This window comes from Vitis vinifera, chromosome 1 (assembly GCF_030704535.1).
Source record: "Vitis vinifera cultivar Pinot Noir 40024 chromosome 1, ASM3070453v1".
NCBI lineage: Eukaryota > Viridiplantae > Streptophyta > Magnoliopsida > Vitales > Vitaceae > Vitis > Vitis vinifera.
The window spans coordinates 347443-364403 of NC_081805.1; the positions used below are offsets into that span (position 1 = coordinate 347443).

At 37.8% G+C, this 16961-nt stretch overlaps 1 protein-coding gene across 2 annotated transcripts in view; it reads right to left on the reverse strand.

The window, feature by feature from the left end:
- Positions 1-16961, reverse strand: part of LOC100267868 (serine/threonine-protein kinase 1) — a 31215-nt gene that overhangs the window by 10161 nt on the left and 4093 nt on the right. For both annotated transcript variants that reach the window (XM_002264836.5, XM_010651598.3), the window contains exons 6-12: positions 16047-16099; positions 15767-15829; positions 9061-9105; positions 7801-7836; positions 6773-6828; positions 5938-6019; positions 13-147 (exon numbers count right to left, since the gene is read on the reverse strand). In XM_002264836.5, the coding sequence (XP_002264872.1) occupies positions 13-147; positions 5938-6019; positions 6773-6828; positions 7801-7836; positions 9061-9105; positions 15767-15829; positions 16047-16099 (470 nt within the window). The remainder of the gene's footprint in view (positions 1-12; positions 148-5937; positions 6020-6772; positions 6829-7800; positions 7837-9060; positions 9106-15766; positions 15830-16046; positions 16100-16961) is intronic.

Below are 16961 nucleotides of genomic sequence, written 5' to 3' on the forward strand. Positions count from 1 at the left end.
TAAATTTCATACAGCATCTCCTGATATAGAGGTGATTCGAGCCAGACTTTGTGCTTGCAGCGCCATCGAGGCCCGAATTTGCCTCGCCTTTTCAATCTTTGGTAACATTGCAGAAGCTCCACATTTGCATTTCTCTATGAATTTGTGCTAAGTTTCACAAATGAGGCAATAGTTTCAAGTTAGAATTGAACAAGATATTTTTTTTTTTTTAAGTAAAAGACAGGCAGTAAACTATTTTTTACATGTTTGGACCTCATGAAGCCCATAATTTTAAGATGCAGCTTTAGAATCATTGCTCTCATGTTGATAAATCTCTGATAAATGATTGCTTTTATTGATAACAGAAACCGCCTGACATTCGCAAGCTGCATTCTATTAGGTAACTTTTTTTCTCCTTTTCTCCGTTTCTTATGCAAAATAAAATGTGTATCAACTGTGCTAATGAGATGATTCCATGAAATAAATTGCTATCTTTGAAGTAATCCATGCACTGGAGAAAAACATCTCAAGTGAGTCAGCTTGTTTAAGAAAGAAACCAAAGTGCATTCCTCAACACCAAATTATTCTTAACACCATATAAAAACAAAAACCGCCAGTAGTGGACATCATAATGTTGAAATGGTCCATAATGCACAAGGTTCCATATAAATTAAAGAATTAAAAAAAAAATCCCAAATCTTCAATTCCATTGAGGCTTGGCTCTTGTGGTAAAGAGTTGGGTAGGGTTTGTGAGAGGTTCAAGGTTCAAGTCCCAACGGGATAAAAATGTACCTATCAAAGAAAAAATCTCAAATCTTCAATGTCTGTGACAACTTGGAATACAGGGAAAATTCCCCCTCATCCAGAATTAAACATTTAAGTGAAAATCTATGAACCCCATGCCCATTAAAGATATGCTATGTAGAAACACAGAAAATCACTTCAAATGAGTTATCAAACATAGAAAGACACTGTAGAAACTAAGAGAAATATTTGAATTCATTCAAAACTCTATTTTTTACATAAACATATCCCTATTTAACAAATATACAGAGAGTAATAAAATGGAAAAAAATACAAATATGGAAGAACACAATTTATCCACAATTGTGGCCTCAATTTTTCCTAATATCCTACCAATCATCATTCAAAATTATAACGGATTTCCACACTCCCCCTCAAGTTGGATCATAAATATTAATCATGTCCAACTTGCAAATAAAGTCTTCAAAGCTTGATTTCTGTAACCCCTTGGTGAAAATATCGGTCAATTGTTCCCCGGTAGGGATATAAGTCATACAGATAATCCCTTTCTCGATTTTTTTCCTTGATAAAGTGTCTGTCCACTTCTATGTGTTTGGTTCTGTCGTGCTGAATAGGATTCTGAGAAATACTAATGGCAGCTTTGTTGTCACAATAGAGTTTAATGGGGAGCTCTATTGTAATGCTTAGTTCTTCCAACAGTTTTTGCAACCATAGTCCTTCACACATGCCTTGTGCAACTGCTCTGAATTCAGCTTCGGCATTGCTTTTGGCTACTACACTCTACTTCTTACTTCTCCATGTTACTAAATTCCTTCAGACATAGGTACAATAACCTGTAGTAAACCTTCTGTCATCTATTGATCCCGCCCAATCTGCGTCTGTATAGATCTCTACTTTCTTACTATCACTCTTCTTAAAGAATAGTCCTCTCCCTGGAGAACCCTTTAGGTATCTAAGGATCTTATATACTGCTTCCAGATGACTTTCCTTTAGTGAGTGCATGTACTGGCTAACCACACTTACGGCGAAAGCAATGTCAGGTCTAGTGTGAGAAAGGTAGATCAATTTACCTACTAGTCGCTGATATTTCTCTTTATCCACGGGCTTTCCATCACTTTCCATCCTATTTCTTGCCTCGATAGGGGTATCGCTTGGCTTGCATCCCAGCATGTCAGTCTCAGTCAACAAGTCAAGTACATACTTTCTTTGGAAAATACTAATTCCCTTCCTTGATCTGGCTACCTCCATTCCTAGGAAATACCGCATTTGACCCAAATCTTTCACCTCAAATTCTGTGGCTAAGACCTTCTTCAACCTTTCCACTTCTCCTGTGTCATCTCCAGTGAGAATGATGTCATCGACATACACGATTAGATGGTGATCCTTCCATCATTGGACTGTTTGAAGAACATAGTATGATCCGACTGTCCCTGTTGGTATCCTTGGTTCTTAATCACCTTTGCAAATCTATCAAACCATGCTCTGGGTAATTGTTTGAGACCATAAAGAGATTTTTTCAATTTGCATACCCTGGTTTCTTCTTCTTCCTTACAGAACCCTGGTGGTAGCATCATAAACACTTCTTCTTCTAGTTCACCATTCAAAAAGGCATTCTTGATATCAAACTGACGGAGTGGCCAGTCGAGGTTTGCTGCCAAGGATAAAAGAACTCGTATAGTGTTCAGCTTTGCTACTGGTGCAAAAGTCTCGGTATAGTCGATGTCATAGGTCCGAGTGAACCCCTTTGCAACTAGGCAGGCTTTGTATCGTTCTATTGTGCCATCCGTCTTATATTTCACTGTGAATATCCATTTACAACCCACTAGTTTCTTCCCCCTTGGCAAATTCATCACTTCCCAATTCTCATTTTTTTCCAATGCCCTTATTTCTTCCATCACAACCTCTTTCCATTCTGGAATTTTGAAGGCTTCTTGAATGTTTTTAGGAATCTGGATTTTGTCAAGGTTAGTTGTAAAAGCATGACACTTTGCAAAAAGAAAATTATAAGACACAAATTTCGAGATAGGATGGAGAGTACATGAACGAGATTGTTTCCTAAGAGCAATAGGTAAGTCATCCGTTACCTGATCAAAATTGGAGCCATACTCCTGAGGGGTTGGAACTATCACCAGTTCTGACTCTTTTGGTGCTTCGGAGATGAGTGTCTCATTGAACTTCGATTTTGGCCTCCTTGAGTAGACAAGTGTTTCCCTATTTTTCTGTAATTCCGTATCTCCCCCTGAGTTTAAGTGTCCTTTTGTATTAGGCGAAGGGGTAGATATAAGGCACAGAATGGATTCAAACATAGCAACATCAAGATAGTCAGAGGTTAAGTAAGGTCTAGTTTCACTCATGGACTCCCCCTGAAGCGAGTAGTAGGGAGTATGCTCAAAAAATGTGACATCTAAGCTAACATATAGCTTCTTTGAAACTGGGTCATAGCATTTGTAGCCTTTTTGTGTGGAAGAATAGCCAAGAAAAACACATTTAAGTGCTCTGGGATCAAATTTGTTCCGCTTAGGTCCGAGAGGTGTGGACAAACACAGTGGACCCAAAGACACGAAGTGAAAGATGTGCACCAAGTCTCGAATGAGGAAAAAACTCTTGGAGTCACCCCAAAATTGTGAGGGCATGTGAGATGTAAACAGCAAAGCACGAGCAACTTCAAGAATATGTCTATTTTTCCGTTCTGCAACCCCGTTTTGCTGAGGGGTGTTAACACAAGAACTTTGATGTATAATACCATTTTCTTCTAGGTAAGTGCTCAAGGAGTGATTGAAATACTCAGTACCATTATCAGTACGAAGAATTTGAATTTTGGTCTGAAACTGAGTTTGTATCATAGAGTGAAAGTTCAAGAAGACTGATCGAACCTCAGTTTTATCAGTCAACAAATATACCCAACACAGGCGAGTATGATCATCAATAAAAGTGATAAACCATTTTTTATGGGTCCTATTAGGGGTACGTGAGGGACCCCATAGATCACTATGAATCAAAGTAAATGGTATGGATGGTTTATACTTAGACTTAGGAAAAGACGCTCGATGATGTTTGGCAAGTTCACACACTTCACACTGAAAATCCAATAAAGTTTTATTTGAACATAGTGAAGGAAATAAATGTTTTAAGTACTGAAAACTAGGATGACCCATCTTTTTGTGCGATAACAAAAGTTCACTGTCCTTAGGATAAGATGTAGAATTACAAACAGTAGGAGAACATCGTCCAAGCACATCAATTTCATTGAAGTAATATAGACCCTCACGTTCCTTAGCACTGCCAATCGTCTTCCCCGATGATAGGTCCTGAAAAACACAATGAGATGGTAGGAATTTAGCTGAACAATTAGAATTTTTGGTTAATTGGCTAACAGACAGCAAATTGCAAGACAACTTAGGTACATGTAGGACAGGATTGAGAGTAATCGACTCAGAAATACGAATACTCCCTTTGCCATCAATTGGTAATAAAATACCATCTGCAATATTTACTTTTAATTACCGGCACAAGGAGAATATGTAGAAAATAAATGATGAGCATCAGTCATATGATCAGATGCACCAGAGTCAATAATCCAAGGAGTAGTCTGAGGCATGGTGCTAAGTGCTGTAAAAAAAGTACCTTTTTTTGCCAAAGAACCAGAGGATAAAGTGGTAGAAGACTGACCAGAGGCTTGGAAATTAGAAAAAAACTCATATAATTTCGCAAGCTGGTCGGAATTAAACCCCAAACTAGAAGTTGACTGACAAATTTCTGTCGAGGCTTGATGACCCTGAGTTTCGGTGGAGGCTTGATGACTATGGGCTTTGGGCAGTCTGGGCTTCCAATCTGCGGGCTTGCCATGTAAAGCCCAGCAAGTGTCTTTAGTGTGGCCCAACTTCTTACAATGCTCACAATAAGTCCTCTTGGACTGTCTTGGGCTTGGCCCACTAGTTCCAATGAGGCCCACGTCCAACAGTAGCATGAGGCCCATGAGGCCCATGGGTTAAAAGGGTTGAGCCCTCAGGCCCAAGTGAGAGATCTAACATTACCCTCCTCCTGATTTCCTCTCGCCGCACCTCGGAGAAGACTTCTCGGATGGAGGGCAACGGTCGGCGATTGAGAACCCTACTCCTGACATCGTCAAGCTCATGGTTCAATCCCGCTAGGAACTCAAAGACCCTTTCGTTCTCCATCTTCTTCTTGAAGCGCACACTGTCACCCGTGCACTCCCACTCCTCTTCGCAACTGAGATCAAGATCTTGCCACAGACCTAGCATCTCGGTGTAATATTCCACGACTTCCCGATCTCCTTGCTTCATCTGCCAAAGCCGCATCTTGATTTCAAAGATTTGGGAAGCATTCTCGGCATCGGAATACGTTTCCCGTACCGCATCCCACACGTCCTTTGCCATCGGGAGGAACATGTAAGTCTTTCCAATGGCTGGTTTCATGGAGTTAATCAAGCATGAGGTGATAAAGGAGTTTTCGGACCGCCATTTCTAGGATGCTGCTACATCGGTCGGAGGTGGTCGCCGAGTCTCGCCGGTAAGGAACCCTAACTTTCCCTTCCGTCAATAACGAGTTTGATTGATTGAGCTCACTCTCTGTAATTCTTACCATTCAGTTTTTCAACGGTAAGATGGAGTGGGGAGTTGTCGAACGCACCGACGGGGCCCATCAAAGAGTGTATCTCCGACACTCTTTCATGGTTGTTTCCTCTTTGGGCATCCATGGACAGATTAGGGTTTAGAGCAAACCAGGCTCTGATACCATGTAGAAACTGAGAGAAATATTTGAATTCATTCAAAACTCTATTTTTTACATAAACATATCCCTATTTAACAAATATACAGAGAGTAATAAAAAAGGAAAAAAATACAAATATGGAAGAACACAATTTATCCACAATTGGGGCCTCAATTTTTCCTAATATCCTACCAATCATCATTCAAAATTATAACGGATTTCCACAGACACCATTAACCGGTCACTTGATTTCAACAGCCTAAGGTCACACAAGGAGAGAATAATCAGAGAAAGAATGGCCCCCTTAAAAAGAAGTCTTCCCCAACAAGTGTATACAACAGAATCAGAAAAATAACAGTTATGTACCAATTATGTATAGCATACTATATAGTAACTCAATGTCAAATAACCAAGCTCTCCTATAATGTGAATCTTTCTTAATACATAACTATTTTGACATACCTTTAGCATCTCAGATGCAGTAGGCCGAAGACGGGGTTCTTTTGTAAGGCACTTTGCAACAAAATCATGGAACACAAGAGACCTGCAAAAGTGGGCAAACCTCAGTTGAAATTTCACAGTTTATGATGCTAAAAAATTAAGATAAATAACTTTTACAGTGGAGCATTGTGCTTAATTCCTTCTCCAATTTCAGGTCATACTTTTGGCATGTTTCATGTGATGAAAATTGGGATTTTCTAAGGTGGATTGTATGAGCCCATGTCCATGCAGTCACTGAGAATGCTCTGCCCAAAAAGAGTTGATGGCCCAGCCTAAGGCCAACATTGACTGTTCTCAGGGATTTATAGTAATGACGGCAACACTGAGAGGTTTGACAATTTTGTTTTTTTCTTCCTCTTAAACTAGAATTTTGAAGTGGCACAGTGAGTTGGCTATTGAAGCCCAATAAATATATTGTGCCTCTTAGGAAGGAAATTCCAATGTTTTTTTTTTTTTTTTTTTTTTTTGATAGGTAAGGAGGAAATTTCAATGTTTCAGGTGGCAACTTCTCAAACCAACTTTTTATGATCATTCAGACTTATCCGAAAAAAAACTTCTCAAACCAACTTCATAGCAAGTTCAAGTATTTTCTTTGAAGTTTAAGAGGCTTCTCTGATATAAAAATAGAATGTAGACAACTGATTAATGCAACCATTTCTGAATATCTGGGATAAGAGTTTCCAATAGTTAAGTTAGTGACTTCCATATAACATGTAAATTAGCACTTCTGAATACAGTTACAATTTAGATCAATTGTTATAGAAAGATTGCTGACAGAGAAGAATAAAAGACAAACCATTTCTCTTTATCCTCAAGCATTGGAGCTGGCTCAATAGATATCATGAACAAGACCTAACACAAATGATAAATAACATATCCTTATCCAGTAATAATCTTAAAAACAGGAAATGATAAGGTAAAATAAAAATAAAAACTCATTAGGCACTTAAATGTAGGAATCTATTTATTATATCAATCATAATTTACAGAGCATTATATACATAAACAACCTAGTTTAACTGATCACTTATCTTGACCATAAGGTACCAAAATTATCCTTTGTCACAAGAGAATCAAGATGTTTTCACAAAACCTACCACCATGAATCTAGTCTGCAACACTTATAGGAGACCATCCCCATTTCCAACTGACTTATTTAGGACTTGATCTTTGGTCATCCAGATCCTCAAGCTGTTGCAGCTAAGAAGCTAACACCATCTGTCATGCCCATGTCCCTAATCTTATGGTTGTTGGATTTGAACCTAAGCATTCAGACATAGTGTCCTAGATGGGGTGACCAATGCCTAAAAATTCAGAATAGAAAGGACTAAATCTTGAAAAATGTAATAAACAAAGGACAAAGATGACAGATCCAAGAAATTTAACAAAATAAAACTGCTGGTATCAAACAGAAACGAAAAACACACATAATGGGAAATTATCGCATATCCATAATCTTAACCAATTTCTATGTCTAGGTGGAACTCATTGCAGATTAGTGAAGGGACGTCATCCATATTTTTCTAGACATGGCAATGTATCTCGTTATAGAATGCCCTTTCAGACACCAAATAAGATACGTTACTTCACCTATTGACATTTCTGCCAAATGTCCACTACTTCACTTCGACAACATCCTACAGTTTATTTATCATATCTTCATCTGACTAACATTTGGACACTAATCCATCATTACTAAGAAAACCAAGTTCCAATTAGACAAAAATACAGTTAAAATTATGGACCATAATATGAAGCACATATAAATTAGAGTGCATTGCTAACTAAAACAAAAGTTAAAATGCTTAAAGATCAAGCACTAACCCTCATTGGATGCACGGCTGATCTTGGAGGAAGCCCCTGAAAACAATAAAACCAAGAAATATTAAGATTTTCCCCCTTTTAGCAGGAAAGAAAATTAGAAATTGGGAAACGTTGTTCAGCAAAGAAAAATCTGATGTACACACAGAAATGTTAGAACTGTCCATCAATGAAAAACAGTACTTTAGAAATTGATGCAAAGACTATTTGACTTAAGATATATTAGTTTGTGGGCTAATTGGGTATTGCTGCAGCTTTTAGAGAAATCGTTTTTTAACTATGTGGAAAGAAAAATCAATTGTGACAAAAGGCAGTCTAGTGTTTCATAAATTATGGTTTTTGAAGCACTATGGGTTTCAAAAATAACATTTAAGTATTTGGTAAACTAGATTATTAAACTCCCAATTATGTGTAATGACCAAAATAGGGCTGCTAAAAATTTAAACAATTTCCTTTATTTTAATATAAAAATTGACGTTTATCTACCTATCAAAAAAAAAAACATTAACTAAAGAAATCATTTTATTATTTAAAAGCAATTCTTAATACTTTATTTATTTTTTTAAGAATATTCTTATTTTTTATTCTAATGAACAAGTAAATATATTTATATTAATCGATTTTTTATTATGGTTAATTTCATTCACCTCTCCTGAGGTTTTGGCTAAATACATCTAACCCGCATAGGTTTGAAATTTCATCAAAGACCTTCCTTATTTTGAGTGAGAGGGGAGGTGAGTGAAAATTAGAAATAAGAATGATAGTGAAGGTATTTGATGAAATTTCAAACCGATGGGGGCTAGGTGTATTTAACCAAAACCTCAAGGGAGGTAAATGAAATTAACCCTTTTTATTGTAAATTACCTCTTAAAAAATTACCTTTTATTTACTTCTTAAAACCACTCCCAATGTGGGTAAAATTTTTTAATAATCATTTTTTATTTACTTTACCAAACAGATTAGTTTTGAAAAATTACTGCAAAAGCAGAGAGGCCTATGAATGTTAGTGTTAACCTAACAGCACAATTTTCTTTTACAATTTCATTTATCCCACGTTACCAACCAGCTGCAGACTCCAGTTCATTTCCAACTGGCATTAAGAGGACTGATTTGACTCAAAATCAACTGGCTAACTACAAGCAAAAATACAACAAAGAAAAACCATTTTCATGCAAGTTGCTGACAATAAGTGTTGAAAAAACATGGCCAAGCTATGCAGGTTTACTTGGAAATGCTAGAACAATATACAATCAAAAAACAAACCTCTGCCATCTCAATTGCAGACACACCAAGAGCCCACACATCCACCTGGAAAAAGAATTCAACCAAAAAGAAAAATCAAAACCACAATTAACTAATCATGTGACCTAAAATTTTTGCATGAGAGCATGATGTTCAGTGTACTCTTATTAAATAACAGTGCCTCCAAGTGAATTTAATGTTATTATCTTAGCGAAAATAAGCTACCAGATCCCTGTACTCCTTTCAATCACATACCTTATATTTCTTTCAACATTAAAAATAGTGGTTGAAATGCATAAAAGATCGATTTCTAATATCTAACATATACCTGTGAAGGATAGTTTTGAAGTCTTATCAGGTCAGGAAGGATATTTTTAAATTCATATCCCATATGATTAGTGTTTTTTTATAGATAAATAAAAATAGTATTGAAAAGCATCAAAAAGGGGTGCACAAAAGTAACACGATGTATACAACGGCCACCAAAAAGGAAGGGGAAAACAAAAAAGTACCCCTTCCCTCAAACCAAACGCAACCAATCAATGAAATCAAATAAAGACATCAAGCTTTCTCCTATAAACAATTTAGTCCAAGAAAACAAGTTACACAGAAACAAGACTTTCAATCTTTCTCTTTTTTTTTTTTTTTTGATAGTAAAAAAAGTGGTTAAATTAAAAGCGCTTGAAAGAGGCGCATCAAAGTACACATAGAGTAGACAAAAAGCACCTTCCGACAAGCCAAAGGAAAGGGCAACATCAACATGCCCCCCAAACCAAGCCTAAGACTTTCAATCTTTGATGAAAGAGCTTTGTGTTCTCAAATGATCTTCCATTTCTCTCCTTCCAAATTATCCAAAAAAAAAGACATAAAGGAGTTGTTCTCCAAACCTTTTTTTCACTTCCTATTAACAAAAGAGTCATGCCAACCTAGCAGAACCTCCCTAACTAAGGAGGGAACTACAAATAAAACACCGAAAAAAGAGATCAAAAGCTACCATAACATCCTCGCCTTGCTACAATGGAAGAGGATGTGGTAAATTGACTCCTCATGAGTGTGAATAGAAAACACGTATTGACCAACCTCTCCGTTGTAATTGATCAAGAGTTAGAGCTTTTCCTCAAGTTGCCTCCTAAGCGAAAAAGCTCATCTTACGTGGAACCCATACATTCCACACAATACCTACCAAGAACAGCATTGATCTCCTAACCTCTAGGCTAGAGTAAAAGGACTTAACAAAGAAAGTACCACTCTTTGTCTCCAACCAATACACCTTATCCTCCCTTCCCTCAACTACTACCTTATTTTGAAGCCTTTCCAAGAATCGCTCCATAATCTCAATCTCCCAATCATCTAGACGCCTAGACAATCTAAGAGTCCAAACACCACGTCTTCCATTACACAAGTCTGTCGCCTAAACCTTCTTTCAACTAGTTAAGGCAAATAAGGAGGGAAAAAACACACTTAAAGGCATGTCACCACATCATTAATCCTTGCAAAACTTTACTCTTCTGTCATTGTCCACAAAGAAGGATATTCTACAATTAACTACCACTCACAATTTTCTTATGGCCTTCCATAACCCAACACCATAACCATCACTCACTTCCTAGAACACCACTCTCTTTAGCTTCTCCATATTTACCACTCATAATTTGTCTCTAGAAAACCTCCCTTTCTGTCACGAAGCGTCAATTCCACTAGCACATGAGGGTCTTATTAAGCAAAGAAAGACACCTAACTCCTAAGCTCCCTTTCCTCCTATCTGAACAAACAGTAACTCATTTTACTAAATGAGGTTTTCTCTTTAAGATCCCTCTTTCCCAAATAAAATCTCTTTGAATTTGTTCCAACCTCAAACTCACTACCTTTGACATCCAAATTAGAGACATAAAGTAGATTGGCAAACTAGATAAGATATTCCTAATCAATGTTAGTCTTCCCCCTCTGGAAATATGTTGTTGTTTCCACATTGTCAATCTTTTACGAAATCTTTGTTCCACCCCATCCCAAGTAGCCAAAGAATTATGAGGAGCACCTAGAGGAAGGCTCAAATAAAAGGTCAGAAGAACACCCACTTTGCAACCAAACTCAAAGGTCAACTCCTCTAAGTTCTCCACCTCCCAACCAGAATGAAGTCACTCTTGATTAGGTTAATTTTCAAACCCAAAATGGCCTTAAACCACATAAGTAGCCAACTTAAATAAGTCATTTGAGCAAGAGATGCCTCACAAAACACCAAAATGTCATCCGTAAACAACAAATGAGAAACCTTCATACCCTCTCCAACCCTACCATTCATTTTGAAACCAGACAAAAAACCACCCTCCCTAACTCTCCCAAGAAGGCAATTGAGTGCTTCCATGGCTAACACAAACAAGTACGGTGAAAGCGGGTCCCCTTGTCTTAATCTCTTGAAGCTATGAAAAACCTAAAAAGGTTACCATTCACAATAACTAAGAATTTTGGAGAAGAAATGCACCAACAAATCCAACTGATCCACCTCTGCTTAAATCCAGTTTTGTTCAAGACCGCAAAAAAAAAGTCCCAATTAACATGGTCATACGCCTTCTCAATATCAAGCTTACATAGCAACCCAAAATTGTTACTTTTTAGCATCAAATCAATTGTTTCGTTAGCTATAAGCACAACATCAAGCATTTGGCTACCCTCCACAAAGGCATTCTAAAATTTGAAGACCACTTTGCTCATCACATTTTTAAACCTATTAACCAACACCTAAGCCGAAAAATTATAGAGGCTACCCACCAAACTTATAGGCTTAAAGTCTTTAAGGTCTTCAACCCTCCCTTTTTTTTTGGCACCAAAACTAGAAGCGTTGGATTGAGGCTCTATAGGAATCTGCACTGTTCATGAAATTCCCTAAAGAATCCCATCACCTCTTCCTTGACAAAGTCCCAACAACACTGCCAAAAAGCCATTGAGAAACCATCCGAACCTAGATCTTTATCCCCATTCAGATTTGACAAGGCATTGAACACCTCTTTCTTTAAAAATGGTTCCTCCAACTTTATTGCATGAAGACTATCTAAGGCATGAGTTTCAATAGTTCATATGATTAGTGTTTGAATTGACATTCCATAGTTCAACACTATCTCTCTCTCTCTCTCATGCTACCTCCCTCCAAATGTCTATTTTTCATTCAACACATTTTCTTTTGAATGTAAACCAATTTTGCTCAATTGGTTCACAAATTTGAGATGCATTGCTCTCACTCCCTCCCTCCAAACTTCTATTTTTCATTGAACACATTTTCCTCATGAATGTAAACTAGCTTTCCTCAACTATTTCACAATGGGATGGGGTGGAAGAGAGAATGAGAAAGAGATTAGCCCAGTGGAAAAGACATTATATTTCAAAGGGAGGGCGTATCACCTTAATCAAGTGTACTATGGTCAGCCTTCCTATTTACAATATGTCCCTTTTTCGAATGCCGAAGAGTGTTGTAAAGAGACTCGAAAAACTACAAAGAGACTTTCTTTGGGGAGGGGGCAGCTTGGAGAGGAAGGTCCATTTAATTAATTGGGAGGTGGTGTGCACTCGAAGGGAGAAGGGTGGCCTTGGCATTCGGAAGATTGACTCCCTGAACAAAGCTTTGTTGGGTAAATGGGTTTGGAGATTTGCCGTTGAAAAGAATAATCTCTGGAGGTTAATGATTGAGGTGAAATATGGTCAGGAAGAGTTTGGGTGGAGAACTAAAGAAGCCCGTGGTACTTATGGAGTGGGGGTTTGGAAGGAGATTATGAAGGAAGCTAAGTGGTGTTGGGAGAATACAAAGTTTAAGGCAGGGAAAGGGACTAAAGTAAAATTCTGGTCTGACCAGTGGTGTGGGAATGAGAGGTTGTCCCATTCTTTTCCCCAGCTTTATGAGATGGCGGTCAACAGGAATGCAACGGTTAATGAGATGTGGGATCATAGCAGTGGTTCAGGAGGTTGGAATCTTATATTTCATAGAGACTTTAATGATTGGGAGCTGGACTTGATTAGAGGATTGCTTATTATGCTCAGGGACTTCAAGCTATCTTCAGAGGAGGACGTGGTGCTTTGGAAAGGGGGGGGGGCCATGGGAAGTATGGGGTGAAGGATGCCTACAACGGGCTGGTTGTTATCAATGCTTACAACTTTCCGTATAGAGGCGTTTGGGTGGACAAGGTCCCAACCAAAGCGGCTTTTTTTGCTTGGGAAGCCGCGTGGGGGAAGATTCTCACCCTGGATAGGCTTCAAAAACGGGGCTAGCAGTTTCCTAACCGATGTTTTTTGTGTGGTTGTGAAGAGGAGAGTGTAAATCACATTCTTTTACATTGTATAATGGTAAGGGCCTTATGGGAAATTATTTTTGCCCTTGTGGGGGTTCAGTGGGTGTTCCCAGAGTTGGTGAAGGAGGCGTTATTCAGTTGGAGGGGCCCCTTTGTGGGGAAAAAGAGGAAAAAAATTTGAAATTCTATCCCGTTGTGTATTTTTTGGACGGTATGGAAGGAAAGGAATAGGTTAACTTTCAAGGGAGGGGTGTTAAATATATAGAAACTCAAAAATTCTTTTGTTTGTACCTTGTGGAGTTGGGCTAGGGTGTATATTGGAGAGGAGTCCTCTTCACTCTTTGGAGTGGCTAGCGGCCACTTAAGGGAGGGTAAGGGTGCTTGTTTTTTGTGCTCTCGTTTTGAGTCAGATTTGTATACGTCCTGTATGCTTGGTGGCCTTTGCCCTTTAATATATTCATGATATTTATCAAAAAAAAAAAAAAAAAACTATTTCACAATGGGTTCATAGGCTTGAGATGCATATTAGTGCCCTTGCTCTCTCACTCTCTCTATACACGTGCAAACAACACAACACAACACAACAACAACAAAAACCAACAAGAGACAAATCACAAAAAGGAAACTACAAGCCTACAATTTGAAGCTCTCATATCTTCAATGAAAATATGGGACTGCAAAATAATTTCCTTAGCACCCTCTCTCTCTCTCTCCGCACACACACACACACATGTGCATGCACACAAAACAACAACAAAAAAAAAAAAAAAAACAAAAAAAAAAAGAAGAGAAATCATAGAGGAAACTACAAGCCTACAACTCAAACACCCCATATCTTCAATGAAAATATGGGATTGCAAAATAATTTCCTTCAGGTTCCATACTAATGCTTCAAGTCCCTCGAACATTCTTTTATCACATTCGTCCCACCCAAATAATACAAATCAGCGCTGTCCTCACAGCTTTCTTCTCTTCCTTACTGCAAACTTGCCGTGTCAACCCCACCAACATGGTTTATCTTGTTGCCCTGCCACATAGGTTGTGTTTAGCCCTGAATACACACAGCTTATCATTTTTTACACATGTTTGTGTATCTTGGTTAGTCTGCAAGGCAGCTATGTTGGCAAGGGACAAGGGTAAGAAGAGTGTTTGGATGATGGCCCTTCTGTGATTCTGGTATAGTTGAAAATAGTGCAATTGAAGGATTTTTGAAGGTTAGGAGCACTCAGACTTGGTTCTGAAAGTGCATCCTCTCAAATCTTTATATGCTTGGTCAAGGAGCTCTCTATGGGATGGAAATTTGTTTCTTTTGTACATCATTGACAGCATCAATAGGGATTTTTCCATTGCCTTCTGCCCATTGTCATTTCCCTAGTTATTCTGGTTTTTCAGTGCTCCTGGTTCATTTCCTGTGTACCTATATACCTTATTTGCCTATTAAAAGAAATCAAAGTAAGCAAAAGAAAATATTATAAATTATAGATAAGGAAGTACATGCAAAAGGAGCCAAAAGGCATTGCCATAATAATAAAAAGAGATCAAAAAAACACAACTCCCTCTCTCAGCTAGAGCCCACGCAATCTACAAAATCAATTAAAGACATTGAGGCTTCTTCTGTATACAAACTAACTCACGACCTAAGATTGCTAAGAAAAGTGTGTTTTAATGCTTGAACTATCTAGTCCTTACTCCTAAACACCCTTTGATTCCCTTTCTTCCAAATTGCTTGGCTCTCCAACCTTTCTTCCATTTTCTTCCCACAAACAAGTTGTGCCAACTTAGGAGAGTCTTTTTGACCATATAACAAAGGACCCATGCAATGCAAAACAAAGAAAATAGAAGCTGCGATAGAGCCCTTATGACACAATTTTTCATTGTGTACTCTAAATGCCGCAACCTTTTTGGAGAACAGAATCTAACTTCCAAAAAATAAAAATAAAGAAAATCTTAGACCCATGAAACAAGGTAGTGTCATGGCTGCTATTTTTTAAAATATAACAGTGCCTAAATATTGTCAGGATTATTAATGGGACCTATCTCTCTTCAAGAATACCTGAATTCCAGCTTCCAATTCACTTCAAAGATGATATTCATGCCCTGCAAGACAAAGCAGTTTCTGTTTCGTTTTTCACATGATTTCTAGCACCCATTTCCCTCTGAGCAGCTAGTTGTTGCTTTATTGAAAAAAGTCCAAGGAATATATCAAAGAAAGAAAAGAAAAGAAAAGAAAATCATTAATATCCTTTCCAAGTGGTCCAAGGAAAATAGTAGTTTGAAGGTTCATGAACAAATAAAACTTAACATCAATATTATGCATCCAGTTATTTAAAACACATTAATTATACTTCTACATCTATGCAGAGTCTATAGATCATGCCTTTCTATTCTGTCAAGAACTGAGAGGAGAAACTCAAAAGAAAATCAAATCCACGCTGGCCATTTGAATAGAATACCTTTCCATCATAACGACTCTCCTGAATAACTTCTGGAGCCATCCAATGAGGAGTGCCAATGAACTGCAAATAAATTAAGATATTACCAAAAAGAACCTCTGGATGTTGAACACAAATAAATAATTAGCAAAGTTCAGCATTTGTGAACATAGATTCACACAGCAACACACAACTGCAAAGAAGCAGAACATTTTATAACATTTGAATGCTTACAATAGATTAAGTGCTGAAAGATGAGAATTCTACCCAACAAAAAACTAAACGAAAAAAATTTTGGTACCGTGTTACGCTTTGACATGGTCCTTGTAAGCTGCGCTGCAACCCCAAAATCACCTGCTCATGTTATCAAAAACATAACATCAACTATGGATAAACGCCAACTTCATATTGTAAAATAAATAAAAAAACCAAAAAAGTAATATCATTGTATTGAGAATCAGACAGCTAAAGCTACTATACAGCATGGATGCAGACAATTAAATAAAAAATCTGTGTATCGTGTTCATAATTTATAGCATTTTGTGGAATATAACCTATTTTCTGTACTTCTCTTTTCATCAAATATGCTGTATAAACCCTGCCAAATCCTAAGTGTACCAGGTTCTAACCTAAGAGTTCTAAAACACATCCAATTTCTGAAAAAATACTTTTGAATTCAAGATGCATGTGGCTTCTATCCAACAAATATCAAGCCACATCCAATAAATATCAGTGTCCACAACACATCATATATGGGCACATCAGAAGTATCCATGAGTTTACACTAATTTGAACATGATAAGAAAGTCATTGCCTTAGGGGGCCATTTGCCAAGCCTTTCTATGAGCTTTCCCCACAAACGTCCCATGTCACCCAAGAAGAGTTTCCTTCACTGAACACGAGAGAATCCACGCCACACCAAATAGGGAGAAAAGAAGATTTCATAGAACCCACGTCTTTACACAATGAAGTAAAAGGTGATCCACCGTCTCTACTTCAGAGAGACATAGAAAACACTTGTTTGCCAATGAATACCCCCTCCTTTGAAGTTGCTCCAAAGTTAAGACTTTACCCCAAGAAGCCTCCCAAGCAAAGAAAGTCAACTTAGGAGGCACACTCGCCCTCCAAATACTACCACTAGGGAACAAAGGAAAATCTCCGAGCTCCAACATAGCATAAAGAGACTTTACTGAGAAAGCACCACACTTTGAAGTTG